Below are 18892 nucleotides of genomic sequence, written 5' to 3' on the forward strand. Positions count from 1 at the left end.
GGGGGCGGAGGGGCTGGGGGAGGGGGGAGGGGGAGGAGCAGGGGCGGGGAGGCTCCTGGCTGGGCTCAATCCACCCCGAGCGCCCCCTGTCCCCTGGGAGCACCGCGCCCCTTCAGGCCGCCCCCATTTAACTTTTAGGGCGCCCGGGAGCGAGGCCTCTCCCCGCGCTGCGCACGCGCGGCCCTCTCCCGGACTCCGTTTCCCAGCATCCCCCACCCCCTTCCCTTACGGCCCTCCCCAACCCTTCCCGGCAGCCCCCGCGGCTCCTTCCGGGCGTGTGGCGGGGCCGTGAGGCGGCAGCGGGCGGGGGCCGGGCCCCGCTCCGGCGGCGCCATGGCGTCGTGCGCCGACATCCTCCGCAGCGAGTTCCCCGAGCTGGACGGCGAGGTCTTCGCCTACGTGACGGGTGAGGGCGGCCCCCGAGCCGTCCCGGTACGGTGTGTGTGTGGTGGTGGTGGGGGGGGGGGGGAAGGCGGGGAGGCGTGGCGGAGGCGGCTTTCCGCCGGCCGTGTCGCGATTCCGCCCCCCCCACCCCCACCCCCACCCCCCACGCGCTGTCGCGACGTGAGGGAGGAGGGGTGTGCAGCGCCGCGTGCCCGCAGGGATCCTGCACAGCAGCGGCGCGGACTTCGAGTCGGTGGACGAGCTGGTGGAGGCGGTGGGCGAGCTGCTGCAGGAGGTGTCGCGGGACGGCAAGGACGAGGGCGCCGTGCGGGAGGTGTGCCAGCGGCTCTTCAACGCCCTGCAGCTGTAAGCGGCCTCCCTCCTCCTCCTCCTCGCCGTCGTCAGCGTCTTCATCCCCGTCCTCCTCCTCACCACCCCCCCTCACTCCTCTTCCTCGCCCGCAGGGACGAGGGCCGGGCGCAGCGCTGCAGCCAGGTGCTGCTGGACGCCCCCATCCAGCTCTCGCAGATCACGGACGGATACGGTGAGCGAGTGCTGCCCGGCGGGCTCACGGGGCCCCGGGGGAGCCGTCGCCCCCCAGCTGTCACCCCCCGGGGCTCCCCCTCGGTTCTCCGCCCGCCGCTGAGCTGCAGGTGGTGCCCCCCGCTCACCCAGCGTCTCCTTGCAGATGCCAGCGTGGACCTGCTGCCGGGGCTGCTGCTGAAGAGAGGGCAGGCGTCGGTAAGCACGGGGCCGCGTCCTTGCTTGTGGCCCGGTGGGAAGAACTCACGTGTGGGGCTGCAGGGCCACGCTCTGCCCCGTCGCTTTTCCCTCCGTAAGCATACGGGGCAGGCGTTGCGATGGCGAGGCGTGTATCTGCAGAGGTGCTGCTCCCTCACGTCAGCCTCGCTGTGAGTTGCGGTGCTCTCGGCCTTGGTCGGGTAAAGAGGCTCCGTGGGAGTTAGCAGCTCGTTGGTTTGACGAGATATGTTTTGCTGTAGCTTCTTAACGAGCTTCAAAGCGTGGTCGTGTTGCACAGAGTGCGGCTTCTCTGACTTCATGAGGGACTTTGGTTACTACAGCAAGGCTTTGGGTTGAGAAATGAGGGTGTACGGGGTGACTTTGCTGTACGTGGTGAGAGAAGAAGCCCTGAGATGCGATCAGGTGTCAGGGCGTTCCAGGTGGGGAGTTAGCACGGAGCTGCTGTTTCCCGAGAGCTGCTGTAAGGAGGCTGTCAGCCCAGCTCTAAAAGCGACTGGGGGTTGTCGTGATTTGGGAAATAAGATCGGGAGCAGAAAAGTTTGGAAGTCGTTACCCTCAGTGACGTGCAGGAAATCAGAGCGACCTTGCCAGCAAAGCGCGTAGCTGCCCAGGAGCGGCCCGGGTTGCCCTCTGTGCTGGCTGCGCCAAGGTCTGGGTGCGAGGAGGATCTACAAAGCCGGGACGGCGGCAGCTGCACAGGGCGGGCAGTGTCTCTGCCGGGTGCTCTGCTGCGGAGCTCTCCTCCCCGGGGCTTCACGTGGAGCACAGAGCTGCGCGCTTCGAGCCGAGACCTAACGCGGTCCCCGCGCGGCTGAGCGGGAGTCTGGAGGGAGAGCCGGCAGCTGTCGCTGGTTTTGGCACCGGGGTTGTTGCTCCTGGGTTCGCCGTCTGGCTCGCGCGTCCGCAGCTCGGAAAGGGTTTTCAGAAAAACTGGAAAAGGTTCAGAGGAGGCCTCGGGAGGCCTCTCGAGTTTTGGAGGGTGTCTTACCGGGAGACTGAGGGGGCTCAGTATCGTTTACGGAGTGACGTAACCTATCTGTAGGAACCGGGCCGCGGCTCCAGTCGCAAGACGCCTTCAGCCTAGCGTGCAGGCCTGTCCCGTGCTCCGGTGGCTGAAGAGCTGTCTGGAGATGCCTGGGAGGGCCCTTGGTCAGCCACAAGTATTTGACTTGATGCAGGAATAAACTGGAGCGGGCTGGGAGCCTGGCAAAGGCCGGAGGGCGGGTTAAAACGCTTGGCTTCTTTTTGCCTTCAGATTTAATTAAATACTCTTTGGCTCTGTCTTGATTGATCTGCTGCGTAACCTGAGTTAGTTGCAAACTGGCTAAAGTTTAATGCGCCAGGGAGGGGAAGTGCTTAATGGTCCGGGGCTGGGGTGGGTGGCGGGGGTGGCGGAGGAGGCGCTGGGACAGCAGGTCCGTGTTGAGGTGCCTGGGCTGACCCAGGTCCCTGGAACCAGAGAAACTGCCCGTGGGAAAGAGCATTCGGGTTAGCGTCAGCCAAACCCCTTGCTTGCTGAGGCAGAACTGCTGCGTGTAAGCGGCTGATTTAGGACTTCAGTCCTGAAGTGACTTCCTGGCCTGATTAGCTTCCTCAAAACGCGCTCGAGTCTGTCCCGGTTCCCCTGTCCTGTCTCCCTCCTGCTCTCCCTTCCTTCCGGGCAGGTGGGACTGGCTGATTTCCCTTCTGTTGGAGTTGGGTTCTGGGGGCTTTTGCTGAAGATGCCCTCTCTGTAAACTCTCTTTGTGCCCCAGATGGTGGATGCCAAGAAACTGGAGAAGGCAGAAGCCAGGCTGAAAGCCAAGCAGGATAGGAGGATGGAGAGGGATTCCACAAAGTCATCTGGCCCTCTGTGAGTACGGAGGCTGCCTCCAACACCCCGCCTGCCCTGCTGCGTGTGGCTGAGGTCTGTTTGGACTGAGCTTTCCTGCTGAGCCCCCTTCTCTGTCTTCTGCCTGCCTGCAGAGTCCTTGAGGAGGCGACTGCCAGCCAAGCTGCCAGCAAGAAGGAGACTCGCATGGAGTCGTCAGGCAAGAACAAGTCGTATGACGTCCGCATCGAGAACTTCGACGTCTCCTTCGGTGAGCGGTGAGTGCAGAGGGGACGGTGGGACGGACCCCGCTGGGGCTGCAGACCATGCTGAGGTCTGGATTGGAGAACTCCGTGGTGGTTGCTTGGCCCCAGCACAGCCTGAAAAGGTGCTGGGGGCAGGTGGCTGCTGGTCGCCTCTCTCCCCACGGGGCAGGCTGAGCAGGGAGCTGTTTTTTCCCCTCCCTCCAGTGTCCTGCTGGCGGGAGCCGACTTGAACCTGGCGTTTGGCCGGCGCTATGGGCTGGTGGGCAGGAACGGGCTGGGGAAGACCACGCTGCTGAAGATGATCGCCAGCCGGAGCCTGCGCATCCCCTCGCACATAAGCATCCTCCACGTGGAGCAGGAGGTGGCGGGGGATGAGACGCCGGCCCTGCAGAGCGTGCTGGAGTGCGACACCACTCGTGAGAGCCTGCTGCGGGAGGAAAAGGAACTGACGGCCAAGGTTAATGCGGGCAGGTGAGATACTGCTGGATTTCCAGCCCTTTTACAGCTTCTTGACCACGAGGTCTTGTTCTGAGATCTCTCGCTTCCAGTGGAGGACTCCAGCAGGGCTGGGCTGTGTCCTGCTCGCCTTAGTCCTGCCTGGGGAGATCAGCCTCCCGCAGTGCTCAGACCCTGACCCCAGTCCATCCCACGTGTTCCTCTTTGCTCTGCTCCAGGGGAGAAGGGACGGAAGGTGCCAGGCTGTCAGAGATCTACGCGAAGCTGGAGGAGATTGAGGCAGACAAGGCCCCAGCGAGGTGAGACGACCCCGCAGGCACTGCTGTCCGCTGGCGTGGCGGATGTGGTTTGCAGCTTGGAAAGGTGATGCTGTGGCCCTGGGATCCAGCATGTGGGGGCAGGGGCTCTCCCTGTTGCGGTTCTTATCTCTTCTTTTGTCGCAGCTCTTTTGGGTTAGGAGTAGTTGAGCTTCCCCCAGAAGCTGGAGGTGTTGGCTGTTTTTGCCCCAAATGGCTTGCGTTGTTGCTGCTCCTCCTCCCCAGGTTCCTGGTGGCTGGGGAACGGTGCTGGGATGGTGGTGGTAGTAACTCTCTTCTTGGCCAAAGAGCTGAAAGCTTCTTGTGAATCTCTTGGGAATTCACGTGGGTGCTGTGCCTTGCTGGGCTGCGTTTCCCAGCCAAACGCTGCTCTTGGGCACGAAGGGAAGTTTTCCTGCACCAGGATGTCCTTAAACTACATAGCGGAGTGTCCACGATGACCGTGGGTCCGGGACCTCAGGCTGTGCTCTGGAGGTGGATGGTGTGTCTATGTTCCTGTTCTCTCACCTTTCCCCCAGGGCGTCTGTCATTCTCGCTGGGCTGGGCTTCAACGCAAAGATGCAACAACAGACAACCAAGTAAGTCGCAAGGCTTTGGACATCGAGACTTAAATTAAATGGGTCTGGGGAGAAGCTGCCCCAGCCCTGGTGGGGAGCAGGGCTCTCTCTGCCCCGGTGAACACCCGGCTGCTGCTGTGGCTGTAGCCACTGGAGGGGGCCCGATGGGAAGGCGAGGGGCTGTCCTGCCCTGGGGGTGCCAAGCCGGCCGCCTGCTGGGCCGTGTGGCGGAGCTGAGCCTGACGGGTCTCCTGCTGGGCCTGCTGTCTGCAGGGACGAGCTGTCCGTGGGTGACAGCAGAGAGAAAAGGGCTGCGGGGAGCAGGGAGCCAGGCAGGCGGGGTTGTTCTGATTACATTCTAACCCTTGTATACAACCTTTTCTCTCCTCAGAGAGTTTTCTGGAGGCTGGAGGATGAGACTGGCCTTAGCCAGAGCCCTGTTTGCCAGGTTGGTGTCCAGGTGTTCCTGCCACGGGGTTAACCCTCCTTGCTGTCCGTGTTTCAAAGGGCAGGGGGGCTGCCTTGCCTGGCTGTTCTCTCGACTCAGCCTCTCGGGGTGGGGAGCTTTCGAGGCATCACGGCTCTGTATGCGTGGCAAAATGTGCTTTGCGTTGACCCTGTGCTCTTTTTGCTTCTGATACTTGTGTCTTGGTTTCCCTAGGCCAGATCTCCTTCTACTGGACGGTAAGTTGATACCATGAGCCCTTCCACCCCTGCCGCCGGGCCTGCCCGTGCCCTTGCTGGGTTGGGAACGCAGCGTGGCCTTTAGCTGCCTGCTCAAAATAGCCCGGCGTGACAGGGCCGGTGCTCACAGGGCTGTCACTGCTCCCCGGGGATGGCGTGGAGCCATCCTCAGCTGGGAAACCTGCTTGGGCAGCCGCTTTGGCTGGCCACTAGTCTTTCCTATGTAAAAAAGCGTAATCCGGTCCTGCTAACCCCTCCTAACCTCAGCGCCTCTTTCTCTTCCCTCAGAGCCCACCAACATGCTGGACGTGAGGGCCATTTTGTGGCTCGAGAACTACCTGCAGGTACGGGGCGGCACGGGGCAGCGCGAGCCTTGGCCATGGCTCCTGCGCGGTGCAGGGGCTCCGGCCCCGTGCTGGGCTCACCAGCCGGGGGATGGGGACAGCCTCCCAGGCTGCGTCCTGCCTCGCCGCGTGGTGGCACCAGGCCCTGTGCCCCGGCTCGATGACGCTCAGGCTCCCTCAGGTCTCCCTCTCGCTGTCTCCTCCTCCAGACCTGGCAGTCGACCATCCTCGTGGTGTCCCACGACAGGAACTTCCTCAACGCGGTGGCCACGGACATCATCCACCTGCACTCGCAGCGGCTGGACGCCTACCGGGGGGACTTCGAGAACTTCATGAAGACCAAGGAGGAGCGACTGAAGAACCAGCAGCGAGAGTACGAAGCGCAGCAGCAGTACCGCGAGCATATCCAGGTACTGGGAGACACCAGTAGGGTTTGGACGCTTCTTCCAGCCTTGCCCCTTTCTCTGTGCTTCTAGTGAGCCTCCCGGGCTGCCCTGCGTCCAGTAATCTCTGCTCTTGGAGTTTTCATTGCTGTTCAGTCTTGCAAAGACCTGTGGCTGTGGCTTTGTTGTTGCAGAAGGCTCAGCAGCAGCGGGGTGGCTGTGCCTGAATGAGCCCGGGGGTTCTCTGATCCTTTTTTGTCACTTGCAGGTTTTCATCGACCGCTTTCGGTATAACGCGAACCGGGCGTCCCAAGTACAGAGCAAGCTCAAGCTGTTGGAGAAGCTGTGAGTGCCTGTCCTGCTGCTCTCTGGAGGTGGGGAGGGGAGGTGTTTGTGGGAAGAACTGGGTGTTCCCAGGTGGTCCCCAGGGACCTGGGAGGCACTGTGTATCTGGAGGGATGGGGGTGGCTTGGACTTTGGGCGCTCTGTCTCTGGTCCAGAGGCTTCGCCTAGGATGAGGCTTCGCAGAGCTGGGTTGCTGGTGTGGGGACAGTGCAAGGCACCTCAGTTACACGTCTTCCCTCTTGCAGGCCAGAGCTGAAACCTGTGGACAAGGAGTCTGAGGTGATGATGAAGTAAGTGTCCCCTTGCTTGGAAGGGGCCTGGCTCCCCTTCCGACCTGAGCTCCTCCTGGGATAGCCACTGCTCCTCCTCTGGCACGGAGTCTGGATGGGCCCCCACGTTCGGGCTGCGCTCCCTCTGGGGCCAAGGCTGTGTCCCCTCCTCGTGACCACCCCTCGCAGAGGCCTGCATGGTCGGGAGCCCCCTTTGCCACGTGCAGTGGTTGTCCCAGGGGGGCTGGGAGCAGGGTCTCTGAAGTACCTGGCCAGCTCTCACCTCTTGCTGCCTTCCCAGGTTCCCCGATGGCTTTGAGAAGTTCTCCCCCCCCATCCTGCAGCTAGATGAAGTAGACTTCTGTTATGAGCCAAGTCACTACATCTTCCGTTCCCTCTCTGTCTCTGCCGACCTGGAGTCCCGGATCTGTGTGGTACGTGGGACTGCAGAGTAAGGGTGGCTGCGAGGGGCCGTGGGTGTCCCCGCCTCAACTCCCCGCTTGAAGCGGGGCCGGCTTCGATGTCAGATCAGGCTGCTCAGGTCCTTGCCCAGTTGAATTTTGGATGAAATATTCCTCCCTGGAGATCTCCAAATGAAGCTGGGACCAAGTAATCCTTGGGCTCAAGGGTTGGGGAGGGAACGTGCTCCAGCAGTGTAAGCATGCAGCTCCCCAGCGATACAAACGCAGCTTCCAGGTGGCTGGAGCCACTGGTTTGGCGCTCATCCTGCCCCCTCCACTGCGTGATCATCCAAGAGAGCTGAATTCCCTGATCACTGTCCCCCTCTCCGAGGTACCTTCGTGGGTTTCATGTTCTCCAATGCTGCTGCTGCTTCTCTAGGTTGGGGAGAACGGAGCTGGCAAGTCGACCATGCTAAAGATCTTAATGGGGGAGCTGGCACCAGTCAGAGGGATCAGACATGCTCACAGGTACCTGCTAGGAAGGGGTGGGGGACTGGGAGGAATGGTGCAGCTGGAGGGCTCCTGGGCTGTGCTTCGGGGTGATGGCTGCCGCAGTGATGAGGATGGGAGCTGCACGCCCCCTCTTGTGCCCCCTTCCTGTAGCTGCAGCTGGGAGTGCTGCGGTTACAGCGCCCGGTGCCAGTTCCCCATCCCTCTCCTCGTTCTGCAGAAACCTGAAGATCGGCTATTTCAGCCAGCACCACGTGGATCAACTGGACTTGAACATCAGTGCTGTAGAGCTGCTGGCAAGGAAGTTCCCAGGTGGGTTTTGGAGATCCGAGGAGCTCTGGGCCACTTGAATCTCCCCTGCCACGCAGATTGATTTGTTCTGTGGCGGTGGTCCCTGGGCAGGAGGCCCCGTCACCTCAGTGCTCAGGGCATGCCTTCTGCCCTGGGTTCTCTTCACGTCAAGCACGAGTTCAGGACACCAGCCTTGAGTAGCTGAGCCGGTCGTGCAGGGGAAGCCAGCCTGCCGGGAGCTCTGTGGCCAGCAGATCTCACGCTGGTGCTCCGCTGTAGCCGTGTTTCAGAGGTAGCTGATCCCGCTTTGCCGTGGCTTCCCTGCCAGTCACAGGACAAGCACCCGGCCCTTCTTTCTGCCACCTCCCAAACCCCCCAGCTCCCCTCTCCACGATGTGACATGACCTTACGTGACTTGGCCGCGAGGAGTTGGGGCCAGCATCACTCGGAGCCGGTCACAACCGACCGCGCTGCGTGGCCCCTGCCCTGATTGTGTCAGTCAGCCTTTCCACGCAAACCCTCTGCTCGGGCACTGCCTCCGAGCAGCTGCCAAATTCCTCGGCTGCCCGGCCTTGGTGCGGGCCAAGGACACTGCAGGAAGCGCCAGCTGGCCCCGAGGCCCCGGGGTCCCGGTGTGCCATAGCTGTGTTGTGCCGTGCTCCCGCAGGGAAGACGGAGGAGGAGTACCGGCATCAGCTGGGGAGCTACGGCGTCTCGGGGGAGCTGGCCGTGCGCCCCGTGGCCAGCCTGTCTGGAGGTCAGAAGAGTCGAGTGGCCTTTGCGCAGATGACAATGTCCTGGTAATTCCTTCCCAGATGCTGGAAGTTTTTGGAGGGCTGCGTCCCTGGGGCCCCCTTCACCGAGAGGAAGGGAGAGGAGATCGGGGAGGGAGATCGTCACCCGGTGGGGACCGCGGGGGAGGAGGCAGGCAGGCGGCTTTCTCCTGCTGCTTTGAGCTCAGGGGGTGTCCCTGGAGCTGGGCAGCGCAGACCCTGGGGTCATGCAGTGCCGGTGGCTGTGGCTTTTACGTGGCTAAAACCGTAGCCTGGACTCCTCCCTGCACGGAGGTCCTAGCAGTGCGCAGGGGCGCGGGCTCAGCCTGAGCCTGTTCCGGCGCAGTGCTCAGAGCTGTCTTCTCTTCCAGTCCAAACTTCTACATCCTGGATGAGCCGACAAATCACCTGGACATGGAGACCATCGAGGCGCTAGCAAAGGCGCTCAATAAGTTCCGGGTAAGGCTCCGCAGGCGAGATCTCCCATTTTTCTAACACTTCCTGCATCCTCCAGCTTGGGTGACTCAGTATTTCAGCCAGAAGCGGACCGTAAAATTCCAGTGGTGGTTTCAAGTCCAGGAGATGTGGTGGGAAGTCGGTCGCATTTCTGCCTTAGCTGTCTGTCCTGGTGGCTTGTTTCACTTGTTGACTTTGGCTGAGAGAAGCAGCAGCAAGCCAGAGCACAGCTTGTCCCCCATCTTAGCCAGCCACCTACGGGCCGTGACCGCTCCCATGCTGCTGCTTGCAGCGCCCAGCCCTGCCTTGGGGCCCTCGTGGCTGTTCCTCAGGCAGGTTTTTGTGGCTCGGAGCTCAGCCTCCAGGTACCGCTGTAACGAACCTGGTTCTTGCTGTTCCCTGCTTGCCCAGGTTAGGTCATTTTCCCTACAACAGAAAAAAGAGGTTACTCGGGGCCTTGTCCCGTCACCTTTTGGCTGTCGTTGCCTCCAACTAGAATTTCCATCCTCAAAGTTTGTCAGAGGTCCAGAGAGCCAGTGGCAAACCCTGCGCTTGCCCTCAGGGAAGGGAAGCTAAGCACTTTGCTGTGCACGTGCCTCCTCCATACCAGATCCGGCCATCCCAGCTGAAGACAGGAAAGCCCTTAGGCCAGGCTGGAATTCGTGGCTGCCTGTGAAGCACCGTGCCTTTCCCCAGTGCAGGTGGAAACCTGAAGTCCCGTGCGCTGGCTGGAGGGGCACAGAGGACCACGTGCGGGTTCCCCTGCCCCCAGAGCCCTGCTTTGTGGCCCGCTCAGTTCCTTTTCTCTCCTCGTGTGTTCGCAGGGCGGTATAATTCTGGTGTCCCACGACGAGTGCTTCATCCGCCTGGTGTGCCAGGAGCTGTGGGTGTGCGAGAACGCCACTGTCACCCGCATCGAGGGCGGCTTCGACCAGTACAGAGACATCCTGAAGGAGCAGTTCCGGAAGGAGGGTTTCCTATAAGGGAGGCGGGGGCCCAGACTGCCCGAGGAGGCTGGAGCACGAGGCTTCGGGCGCTGCAGCCTCCAGCCACGCTGAGCCTGGCGGAGCGCCGAGGAGGTGGCGCGGACCCCAGCCACGCCATCCAACTGCCACCCGAACTGCTCTCCCCTCCCGGGCGCGGGCGGCCCCCGCTCTGCCCTTCTGCCTGGCCGCCCGTGCGAGGACAGCGAGGGACCGGGAGCCGCGGGCGCTGCTCCTCGTGGGCGCTGCCTGCTCCGTGCTCCAGGCCTGGGCCGTGCCTGGAGCTGCTGCTCCGCTGGGATGAGGAAAGGAGGTGTCCCCCCACCCTGGTTGTAACTCCGTGCTCGCAAGGGCAGGAGAGGAGCTGTTCTTTCTTCGCTTACCCCCACTGCCTTTTTCTTTCTTTTCTGTTTAACCGGAGCGCGCTGCTCGGCTTCCCACATGGTGTTTCTCTCCCCAGCTCTCGTACGCTCCCGTCCCCTCTGCTGCCCGGGCGGGAAGCGAGGCCTTTGCTGCTACAAGTGTCCCCAGCCTCTTCCTCGGCCCCTGGAAGCACCGGGGGCGAGGGTTCGCTTCGCCTGTGTCCCCCCCCCCCCCCGGGGTGCGCTGCCCTCGCACCCGCGTACCCCACAGGGGTGCCACGCGGCGGGGTGCCAGCGGGCCCCTCCAGCACGGAGGTCGCGGTGTAAATAAAAGCAGAACGCTACACGTCTGCCTCCCTCCCTCCCGTCCTTGGGGCTTTTTTGTTTTAGGGGCGGGGGGTGGGGGGGGGGGGGGGCTCGCTGCCAGCCTCAAGCCCCGGGGGAGGGGGGGGCACGGAGGGGTTCCACTATCGGCACCGGCCCGGGGATCCGGCTGCGGTTTGCGGGCAGCGGGGGCTGGGAGGCGAGGCGGGGCGGAGTGGGGGGGGGTGGGGAAGGACCCCCGGGGGGGCCCTGCTGCTCCATCCCGGTGGGGCCGGCAGCGAGGCACCGCCTCCGCCTTCCCCGCCGCCACCAGGTGGGCCCGCCCCTGCGGCCGGGGCGGTGCTGGCGGCCTCGCTCCGACCGGCGGCGGGCACCGAAAGAAGGGGGTGGGGGGGCGGAGGGAACCGGCCCGGCTCCGCACCGGCTCCGCACCGCTCCGCTGCCCGCCGGCCCAGCCGCGCCCGCGGGCGTTATGAGCACCGGCGGGGACCGGCCGTGCCCCCGCGGCCGGCCAAGCTCGGCGGGGAGCAGCCCCGTGCCCAGCCCCGGCTCCCCGGGGCCCGAGGAGGTGAGCGGGGAGCAACCGGGACCGGGGGAAGGGTCGGGGGGGCGCGGGGGCGCGGGGGGACCGGCCCCGGGCCGGGGGGGTTCCGTGTGCGGGGTGGGGGGTGCTGGGGGGCGGTGCGTGGGCGCCATCCCGGCGTGGCCGTGGGGGGTGAGGGGGGGTGTGGGGGCTGTGGGGGGGGGTCTGTGGGGTGTGGGGGGGCTGCGGGGAGGTATTTGGGGGGGTCTCGGCGTGCTGCAGGGCGGGGGGGTGGCAGCGCGGCGGTGCCCCGGGGCGGGGGTGACCCCGCGTGTCCGCGGCCGTGCCCCGCAGCCGTGTGCCGGGGGGGGGGACACGGGGGGGCGTGGGAGGGTGTGGGGGGGTGCGGGGGGGGATTTGGGGTACTGGGGGGGGGCGCAGAGCCCGGCTCCCGGCGGGGCGGGGGGCGGCCGGCCCGGGCAGCCCGGGAGCGCGGGCGCCATCTTGGGAGCGATCAGGTGTCGGCGGGGACCCCGGGCGGCACCGGGCGGGGAGGGGACGGGGGGCGAGGGGGGGGCTCCGAGGCGGGGGCCGCTCAGCCCGCACCGGGCACCGGGAGGGGCTCGGAGGGGGGGGGGCCGGTTCCCGGCCGGGTGCCGCCGTTCCCCATCCGCAGGCGGGGCCGGGGCCACGCGCCGCGCTGCCGGTACCCCCGGTGCGGGGAGGTCTGTGCTTGGGGGGGGGGCACCCCAAAAACCTCCCCCCTACAGCCCCCGGGGGGCCCACCCGGCACCGGGAGCACCGGGGGGGAAGCGGGGGCACCGGGCAGCCCTTCCCCGCGGGTCCCTCGCCGCAGCGGAGGGCGGCTCCCCGGAGTTTTATCTCCCAGACTTTGTCCCCCCGGAGCCCTCCCGGTGGTACCGAGGGGTCCCGGGGCGCTCCCCCAGCGGCTGACCCCGGCCGGTCCCGGTACCGGGGCGGGGATCCCCGGGGCGTTGAGTCAACGCCGCGCTGTGGGGTTGCTGCCGGCTGTGGGCGCGCCCCTGCCGTAAACGGGATTTTAGGAAGGGGCTGTCGCCGCCGAGCTGGATTTAGGATGGGGGTTAGGGGAAGGATGGGGGTTGAGGTGACCCCGATGTTTCGTGCCGGGCTGGCCGTGGCGCTCGGTTGGGGTGGGGAGCGTAACCAACAAGTGTCGTTTGTCGCAGCCGCTGCAGAAACGGCAGAGAACCGTGGAGGATTTCAACCAGTTCTGCACCTTCGTTTTGGCTTATGCGGGCTACATCCCCTACCCTGAAGAGGTGAGTGGGCTTGCGGGGTGTTCCTCTGCAGGGAGACTCCTTCTTCCAGGTGCCCTGGCATTACAGACCCAGCTCCTGATCCTCTGCTGGAGGCAGGGGAGGGTCATTTTCCGTCCCTGGTCCCTTTCTCCTTACCCCGAATGTCTGCGCTGTGGTCTCTCATGCTAGCCCTGCCTCTCCCCTTCTTGCAGAACGAGCCCTGGACCCACGGCGGCAGCATGAGCCCCCAGAACAGCACGGGGAGCACGCAGGACAGCGATAGCTGGGCCTCCTCGCACTCCTCCGACTGCCAGCTCCTGGCGGACGACAGGAGGAGCAGGAACGCCGTGGCCAAGGGGGCTGTGGACAGTAGCCTGCTCGCGGACTGCCCTGCCTTCCCCGCCGGCTTCTATGACATCCGGCCCCAGCAGACCAAGAGGAAGAAACCGCCAGCGAAGAAACTTGTTTTGGAGCAGGAGGTGGAGAAGAAGGTGCCGCCGAGCGCTGGGAAAAGCTTGGTGCTAGACCAGGACCGGGTGAAGGAGCCAGCTGCGCTGGAGGGACAGGCGCCTCCCGTGAAAGAGCCGTTCTCGGAGCCCCCCATCGACCCGGCCGGGGACCCCCAGCCCAGCGCCCCTCTGGAGGAGCCCCTGAAGGAGGAGAAGGACTGGCTGCAAGGAGCGCAGGGGGCAGAGAAGCCAGCAGGAGACGATCCGCAGCTAAAGGAGCTCGACCAGTGCTCTGGAGGGAGGAAGAGCCCCAGTTCTTGTAGTACCTTGGACCAAAGCGAAGGGGAAGATACAAGCAGAGGGAGCTCTCAGCTTAGCGGTGAGTGTCTGGGGAGCGGTGTTGTGCTGCAGTCGGTGCCAAATATTGTCCCTCCCTTGGCCAGAGCTTCCCACATGGGCTGCAGGGAGAGCTTGCAGGTGGTCCCGGCCTCTCCTGGCAAGGGGCTTCAGGGAATGCCGTAGGGACCTGGGAGAACTGCAGAGCAGAGGGTGGGGAGCTTTGGAGACTCTCTTTAGTACAGCGAGTGGTACAGACCTGAAACGGGGAGTGGGGCGTAAGGTTGCCTTGCTGATCCAGTCTTTTTTTTCTTTTTTCTTTTCCCCCTTCGCAACTTCAGCAGTCGAATTTGCAGCAGCTCCCAACACCAAAGCAGAAGGTAAGTGGGGGGTCTCCTGCTCCACGCGGGTGGAACCGTCTTTAGAAGCTTTAGAGGTGGTGCTGTGCCCTTGGAGGCTTTTCCCCTGGGGAGCTGCTCAGGCTGCAGCCGGGGGGCCGGTGAGGTGGGTTCTGAGCGGTGTCCGTCTCTCCCCGGCCAGACGACGACGCCTGGGATCTGATCACCTGCTTCTGCCTGAAGCCCTTCGCGGGGAGGCCCATGATCGAATGTAACGAGTGTGCCACCTGGATCCACCTCTCTTGTGCCAAGATCCGCAAATCCAACGTGCCTGAGGTTTTCATCTGCCAGCGATGTCGCGACGCCAAGCAGGAGATCCGCCGCTCGAACCGAGCTCGGACGGTGCCCCGCAAGCGGTTCTGTGACTGAGGCTCTTCCAGAGCAGGGAGGCTGGGGGGCCCCTTGTTAAACCGAAGGCTGTAGCTCAGTCTGGCTAGACAATCAATGCACAGTAATGGCAGGGGAAGGGCTGGGCCGCGGTGCTGGGCTGTCCCCCTTGCTCTTCTGCCTCCTGGGAGCTGCCGTCCTCCCTGGGGGTGGCTGACCATGGAGCTCGGTTACCCCAGAGGTGTGGGGGGAGAAGAGCCATGCACTAGGTCGCTCGGAAACATCTCTGTCCTTGCACAAACCTGGCTCAGTGCCTTTCCCCCAGGCCAGCCGAGGAGAACCTAGTCCAAATAGTTTCCCTGTGGTGTGGTGGAAGCTTACACTTATCCCAAGATGTGACTCCCCTTCCTCATTTTTCCTCACCGTTGTCCTTGCCTTGGACTTCGGGGTGGGCTGCGATGGCAAAGCCCCAGTGACCCAAATCCTCTTCCAGCACACAGATGCAGCCCAGACAGGCTTCTTCCATGCGGTGTGTTCTCTGGGAGGGGAGGGAAGGAACATTGCTCCTGCCGACACCTGAAGCAGACTGGGCTGCTCTTTCCTGGGGATTTGGTGTCCCACCTCTGGCTCATCAGCCTTGTAGGCTGTGCAGGGGAGGCCCTACCCCTGTCCGGTGGTGCTCCTGATTTTGGTTGCTGTGCACAAGGCCCCAAGATAGTCCGAGTAGATTGTTAGACAAGTTGTTCTTGCAGAGGAGTCCTCCTTGGTTCGGATTCTCCAGTTGCACTCAAGTCTCCTGTCTGAAAGGGATGTGGGATTTGTGGTAGGAGACCTGAACAGTTACCCTCAAAACTGGTAGGGTTTGGGAGCCCTAGGGAAGGGGGGGAGCAGGGGAGGTTTGGTTGGATTTCATGTTTTCCAGTTTAAAATAATTGAACCTTGTACCCTGTGGCCATCTCCTGCCTGCAGGTGAAGCATCGGCTTAAGCAGCAGCTGGATGCTGAGCCCTGGGTCTGATGCAACCCGGGTGCAGGAGGGCCTTGCTTCCAAGGGCTCCCTCCTGCAGAGAAATTTTTTTTTTTTTTTTTTTTTCCCTCCTGGACACGTAGAGTGAAGTCTGATATCTTGTCAAGAGTGGGCCCTAAGCCCCTTCTGCTATGCAACTGCTGCTCCGGAGGCACGGGGCCTGCCCACTCCAGGCCTCCTTCAAGTTTCAGAGTGGAAGGAAGGCTTTTCCCCATCACCCTCCTTCCTCTGTGAGTGGTGTGTGTGCGCTCTGGGGCCCCGTGTGCACTGACGGTCTGAATCCCACCTCCTCCTCACAGCCCCTCCAAAGAGCCTGGCCCACGTGCCTTCTGCACTTTCCAGGGGGGGACACAGACCCCACTGCTGTCCCGGTGACGCTTGGCCTGGCCCCTGGCCTGGGACAGCCCCGACTTGCCAGTCCCATCACTATTTCTCCTAACTGGGTTCTTTCCTACTTGCACATCTGGTTACTGTGGGACCACGGCTGGGGGAGGGTGGGGGGCAGCCCCCCGCCACCCAGCAACCCCCAGGCTCGTCCCTGTGCCTCTCCTCCTGTGGAAAGCCTGGGCCCCAAAAGTGCTTTATGTTTTTATAGTTACTTTGTATGGATATGTAAAATAGCAAAATTCTGGTCCTTGCCCTGTGGAGTGTGGCTGGAGTCGTATGTATATAATAAAATACTTTTGCCATAATGGGGGTGGTTTTGGCATATTTCTCACTTCCCTTGGTGAATTTTGGGGTGCTCCTGTGCAACCCCTCCATGGGCTGGCACCTTCAGGCTGGCTCAGTGCATGGGGAGCTGCCCTGAGACACAAACCATGAGCTCCCAGCCCAGACGGGGAGCTGGGCACCGCTGGCCAGGGCCTGTCCGGCCAAACTTGAACGTTTCCAGGTGTGCACCACCCAGCCCAGCTTGCCCCCCATCCAGGTAACCCCCCAGCTGCACAACCAACAGGGAAGATGCGATCCAACACTGGTTTTATTTAACAGAGTAAGCCATGCTGCAAAGGGGTGATGCTCACCTCCCTGCCCTGCTGCGGTACGTGGAGTGTGTCACAGGAATTTCTTCTAGAGCCTCCCCACTGTGGAGGCCACCTCCTTGACAGGCACCATCTTCCCCATCCTGCAGCCAATGCCCCCTTTCCTTAGCACCCTGGGATGGCTCCAGGGCCAGCAGGGCTGGTGGCTCAGCAGGAACGGTGTCCCTGTGCCCCTGCTGCGACGGCTAAGGCACAACGTGATTTAGCTCAAGAGCTTTGCTTTGCTCTCGGGCTCTAACAACCCCTCTGTGACTCCGTTTCCATTCCAGAGAGGAATTAAGGTTTAGTCCTGACAGTAGTGTAGGTGCTGAATGATCCAGTTTTCCCCACAAAATGAGTCCGTTATTCCAGTGCAGAGGGATCACAGGCGTTCCCCGCAGATGCGATCGGTGTGTGCTGGCTTCCATCAGAGTGCTGTGGGCTTGAACTGGTGGGCAGTGAGGAGCACGGGGCCATGCTGGGCTGGCTCTAGGACTTTTCTCCTTCGTTGGGCAGGTGAAATCATTACTGGTGGGCCCCTTATCAAAGCAGGCCCTGCTGGTGCGGATTCTTCCATCCTGATGCAGCAGCCTTGGGGCAGAGGCAGTGAGTGGTCGAGGAACAGCAGAAAACTCAGGTGCAGCTTCTATTCTAGGGGCCCAAGCTGGGTTTGCGCGGCCAACCCAAAGCCAAGCAAGCATCCTGGAGAGCAATGACGGGCATCTACTCCTCCTTGGCCCAGACAGAGCCGCCGGCCTCCCCCTCCAGGTGGGGGATCACCGCCTCGATGTAGAACTTCTCCAGCTTGGGCACCGTCTGCCCCCAGAACTCGTCATCGAACTCCACGGGGGCCACGGCCGTCTCCTTCTTGGTGTGCACCACGAAGTCAGCCCGCTGCAGGCCGGCGGCAGCCAGCTGGCACTGCACCTGGGTGAAGTAGTCGTGGTCCCGCTTCAGCGCGTAGGAGTCGCCGTCCACTTGCAGGCAGAAGTCCCTGTCCTTGCAGGCCTCCCGCACCGTCTTGTTGCGGTGCTTGTAGGGACACTTCACCTCCAGCAGCCCCAGCGGCTTCCCCGTGTCCGCCTCGGTGACGACGCCGTCGGGGCTGGCGGCGATCCACGTCTTCTCCTTGTGGATGAAGAGGCCGCAGTCCTCCACCCGCACCGGCCGGCCCACCTCCCGCGACTTGAGCTGCTCGTAGGCCCGCACGGCCGCCTTCTCGTTGCGGATGCCCCACGACATGGCCGGCGTCTGCACGGTGGGGCCGGGGCTCACCACCGCCTTCAGGTACGACTGGGGCACCTTGTCCGTCCTGCCGTTGGCGAACTTGCTGCCGGCGATGCGGGGCGCCACGGAGGCCGTGATGCGGTTCTCCCTCCACTCGTACCACTTGGGGTTGTTGCGCTGGCCCCGCGTCTCCTTCTCCACCCGGGGGATGTCCTGGCTCTCCAGGGGGGGCAGGAACCGGCACGGGGCCTTGCTGGGGCACGGCTCAGCCTTGGCCTGGCCTGAAGCTCCTTTGGCATCCGTCGTCTTCCTCGCGCTGGTGGAGGAGCCCCCGCCGGCCGCTCCAAGCTGCTCCCCGGCATCGCCTCGTGCCCCGCGGGATGCCGCTGTGGATTTCGGCTGGGACGAGCTGGGCTTTGCCTCCTGGCTCCGTCCCGCAACCGGCGTGCTCCTGGAGCGGCTGCTGGTGGCACGGGCGGCCGAGGCGGATGGCGGTGGGGCGGCGGGGGACGTCTTGGGGGCCGCCGCCGGCCGAGGGGCCGCGGTGCTGCCAGACTCCTTCCTGGGCCTCCCCATGGCCGTGCCTCAGCGGGCCTCACGCTGCGGGGGAGGGGGGGGAAGGAAAAATTCAGGGCAGATCGGGGCCGAGTTCCCTTTTCTCTGCTTCCTGCTCGGGGCCCTCGCTGCGGGGCAGGCCCGGGCTCGCCTCGCCCGATCGGGGCTGCGGCCAGCAAGGGGGGCCGGGGGGGCTGCTCCGGGAACGGGGCGGCGCTGGGAGGCACCGGGCTGACCCCCTCCCGGTACTGGGCTGCTCCCCCACGGCACCCGGTACCGGCACCCCCGGGAAGCCCCCCCCCCCGGTACCGACGCTCCCAGCCCCGGTCCTGCCGGGCTCTGCCCGCTAGAGGGAAGCAGCCGCCCGGGCGGGGCGGGGGGAGCACTGTATGGAAACCGGGAGCCCCTCGGCCCCCCCCACGACCGGCCTCCCCGTCCCCATCCCCGGTCCCCGTCCCGGTTCCCGGTCCCCCACCCCCGGGGGTTTGCTGCGGCTCTGCCCTCCGCCCCCCCCCCCGTACCCCCTATACCCCCCCCGTACCCCTCTCCTTCCCGCCCGATACCCCTCCCTTCCCCCCCGGTACCTTCCCCCCCGGTACCCCCCGGTACCCCCGTCCCAAGCCGGCACCGAGGACCCGGCGCTCCCACCTCGGGCCTCCCCCGCGCCGCCGAGTTCCGCTTCCCGCAGCGCCGCCGGAGCGCGGCTGCCCCCAGCCGCCCGTGCCCGACCCTGCGCCCCCCCCGGTGTCCTCCGGGAACCCCCCGGCTGGGGCTGGGGCTGGGGCAGCCCCGATCCGTCCCTGCGAGCCCCCCGGGGGGGGTCGAGGCTCGGCTCGGGGGGGGGGTGCTTGTGCCCCTCGAGGAGCCGCAGGTGTGCTGAGCGCAGCCGGCATCTCCTCAGCCTTTGGGCTGGTTCCTCGGGTAGCCCTAAATTTGTAGGGCTTATCGGTGATTTAGGAGCAGCTGGGGGAGCTTTGCCAGCCCCGTCTTTGGGTGATAACGCAGCTCGTTAAGCCCACAACGAGGTACGGGGAGATCTGGGGAGCGATGCCCAGGCTGGGGCTCAGCCTTGGTT

At 64.1% G+C, this 18892-nt stretch overlaps 3 protein-coding genes across 6 annotated transcripts; 2 read left to right on the forward strand and 1 right to left on the reverse strand.

Annotated features, from left to right (window-relative positions):
• Positions 1-245: 245 nt before the first annotated feature.
• On the forward strand, positions 246-10697 carry ABCF3 (ATP binding cassette subfamily F member 3). 2 transcript variants are annotated; one of them, XM_040567911.1, is made up of 21 exons: positions 246-406; positions 603-750; positions 849-928; positions 1073-1125; positions 2901-2998; positions 3112-3234; positions 3427-3693; positions 3897-3977; positions 4514-4573; positions 4944-5000; positions 5214-5236; positions 5525-5580; positions 5790-5990; positions 6232-6308; positions 6554-6598; positions 6879-7011; positions 7418-7506; positions 7709-7800; positions 8447-8579; positions 8924-9011; positions 9833-10697. In XM_040567911.1, the coding sequence occupies exons 1-21, from the start codon at positions 334-336 to the stop codon at positions 9989-9991; spliced, it is 2136 nt and encodes a 711-aa protein (XP_040423845.1). In that variant the 5' UTR covers positions 246-333; the 3' UTR covers positions 9992-10697. The 2 variants fall into 2 exon arrangements, with proteins under 2 accessions (XP_040423845.1, XP_040423846.1); XM_040567912.1 differs by lacking the exons at positions 8447-8579; positions 9833-10697.
• Positions 10698-10997: 300 nt separating this feature from the next.
• Positions 10998-15708, forward strand: LOC121075070 (PHD finger protein 13-like). The gene is made up of 5 exons (XM_040567934.1): positions 10998-11245; positions 12409-12501; positions 12693-13308; positions 13607-13645; positions 13806-15708. The coding sequence occupies exons 1-5, from the start codon at positions 11150-11152 to the stop codon at positions 14030-14032; spliced, it is 1071 nt and encodes a 356-aa protein (XP_040423868.1). The 5' UTR covers positions 10998-11149; the 3' UTR covers positions 14033-15708.
• A 269-nt stretch (positions 15709-15977) lies between these two features.
• Positions 15978-18569, reverse strand: LOC121075069. Of its 3 annotated transcripts, none has more exons than XM_040567931.1 (2): positions 18427-18569; positions 15978-17862 (listed from the first exon to the last, which is right to left on the reverse strand). In XM_040567931.1, the coding sequence occupies exon 2, from the start codon at positions 17836-17838 to the stop codon at positions 16759-16761; it is 1080 nt and encodes a 359-aa protein (XP_040423865.1). In that variant the 5' UTR covers positions 17839-17862; positions 18427-18569; the 3' UTR covers positions 15978-16758. The 3 variants fall into 3 exon arrangements, with proteins under 3 accessions (XP_040423865.1, XP_040423866.1, XP_040423867.1); XM_040567932.1 differs by having other exon boundaries at positions 18446-18554; XM_040567933.1 differs by having other exon boundaries at positions 15978-17861; positions 18417-18482.
• Positions 18570-18892: the final 323 nt, after the last annotated feature.

Source organism: Cygnus olor, chromosome 9 (assembly GCF_009769625.2).
Source record: "Cygnus olor isolate bCygOlo1 chromosome 9, bCygOlo1.pri.v2, whole genome shotgun sequence".
Lineage (NCBI taxonomy): Eukaryota > Metazoa > Chordata > Aves > Anseriformes > Anatidae > Cygnus > Cygnus olor.

Coding starts and splice junctions, on each gene's coding strand:
- LOC121075070 (XM_040567934.1), top strand. CDS start 11,150: ATGAGCACCGGCGGGGACCGGCCGTGCCCCCGCGGCCGGCCAAGCTCG. Junction 11,246..12,408: donor GCTCCCCGGGGCCCGAGGAG/GTGAGCGGGGAG, acceptor CGTTTGTCGCAG/CCGCTGCAGAAACGGCAGAG. Junction 12,502..12,692: donor ACATCCCCTACCCTGAAGAG/GTGAGTGGGCTT, acceptor CCCTTCTTGCAG/AACGAGCCCTGGACCCACGG.
- LOC121075069 (XM_040567931.1), bottom strand. CDS start 17,838: ATGGGGAGGCCCAGGAAGGAGTCTGGCAGCACCGCGGCCCCTCGGCCG.
- ABCF3 (XM_040567911.1), top strand. CDS start 334: ATGGCGTCGTGCGCCGACATCCTCCGCAGCGAGTTCCCCGAGCTGGAC. Junction 5,001..5,213: donor GCCAGAGCCCTGTTTGCCAG/GTTGGTGTCCAG, acceptor TGGTTTCCCTAG/GCCAGATCTCCTTCTACTGG. Junction 5,237..5,524: donor AGATCTCCTTCTACTGGACG/GTAAGTTGATAC, acceptor CTCTTCCCTCAG/AGCCCACCAACATGCTGGAC.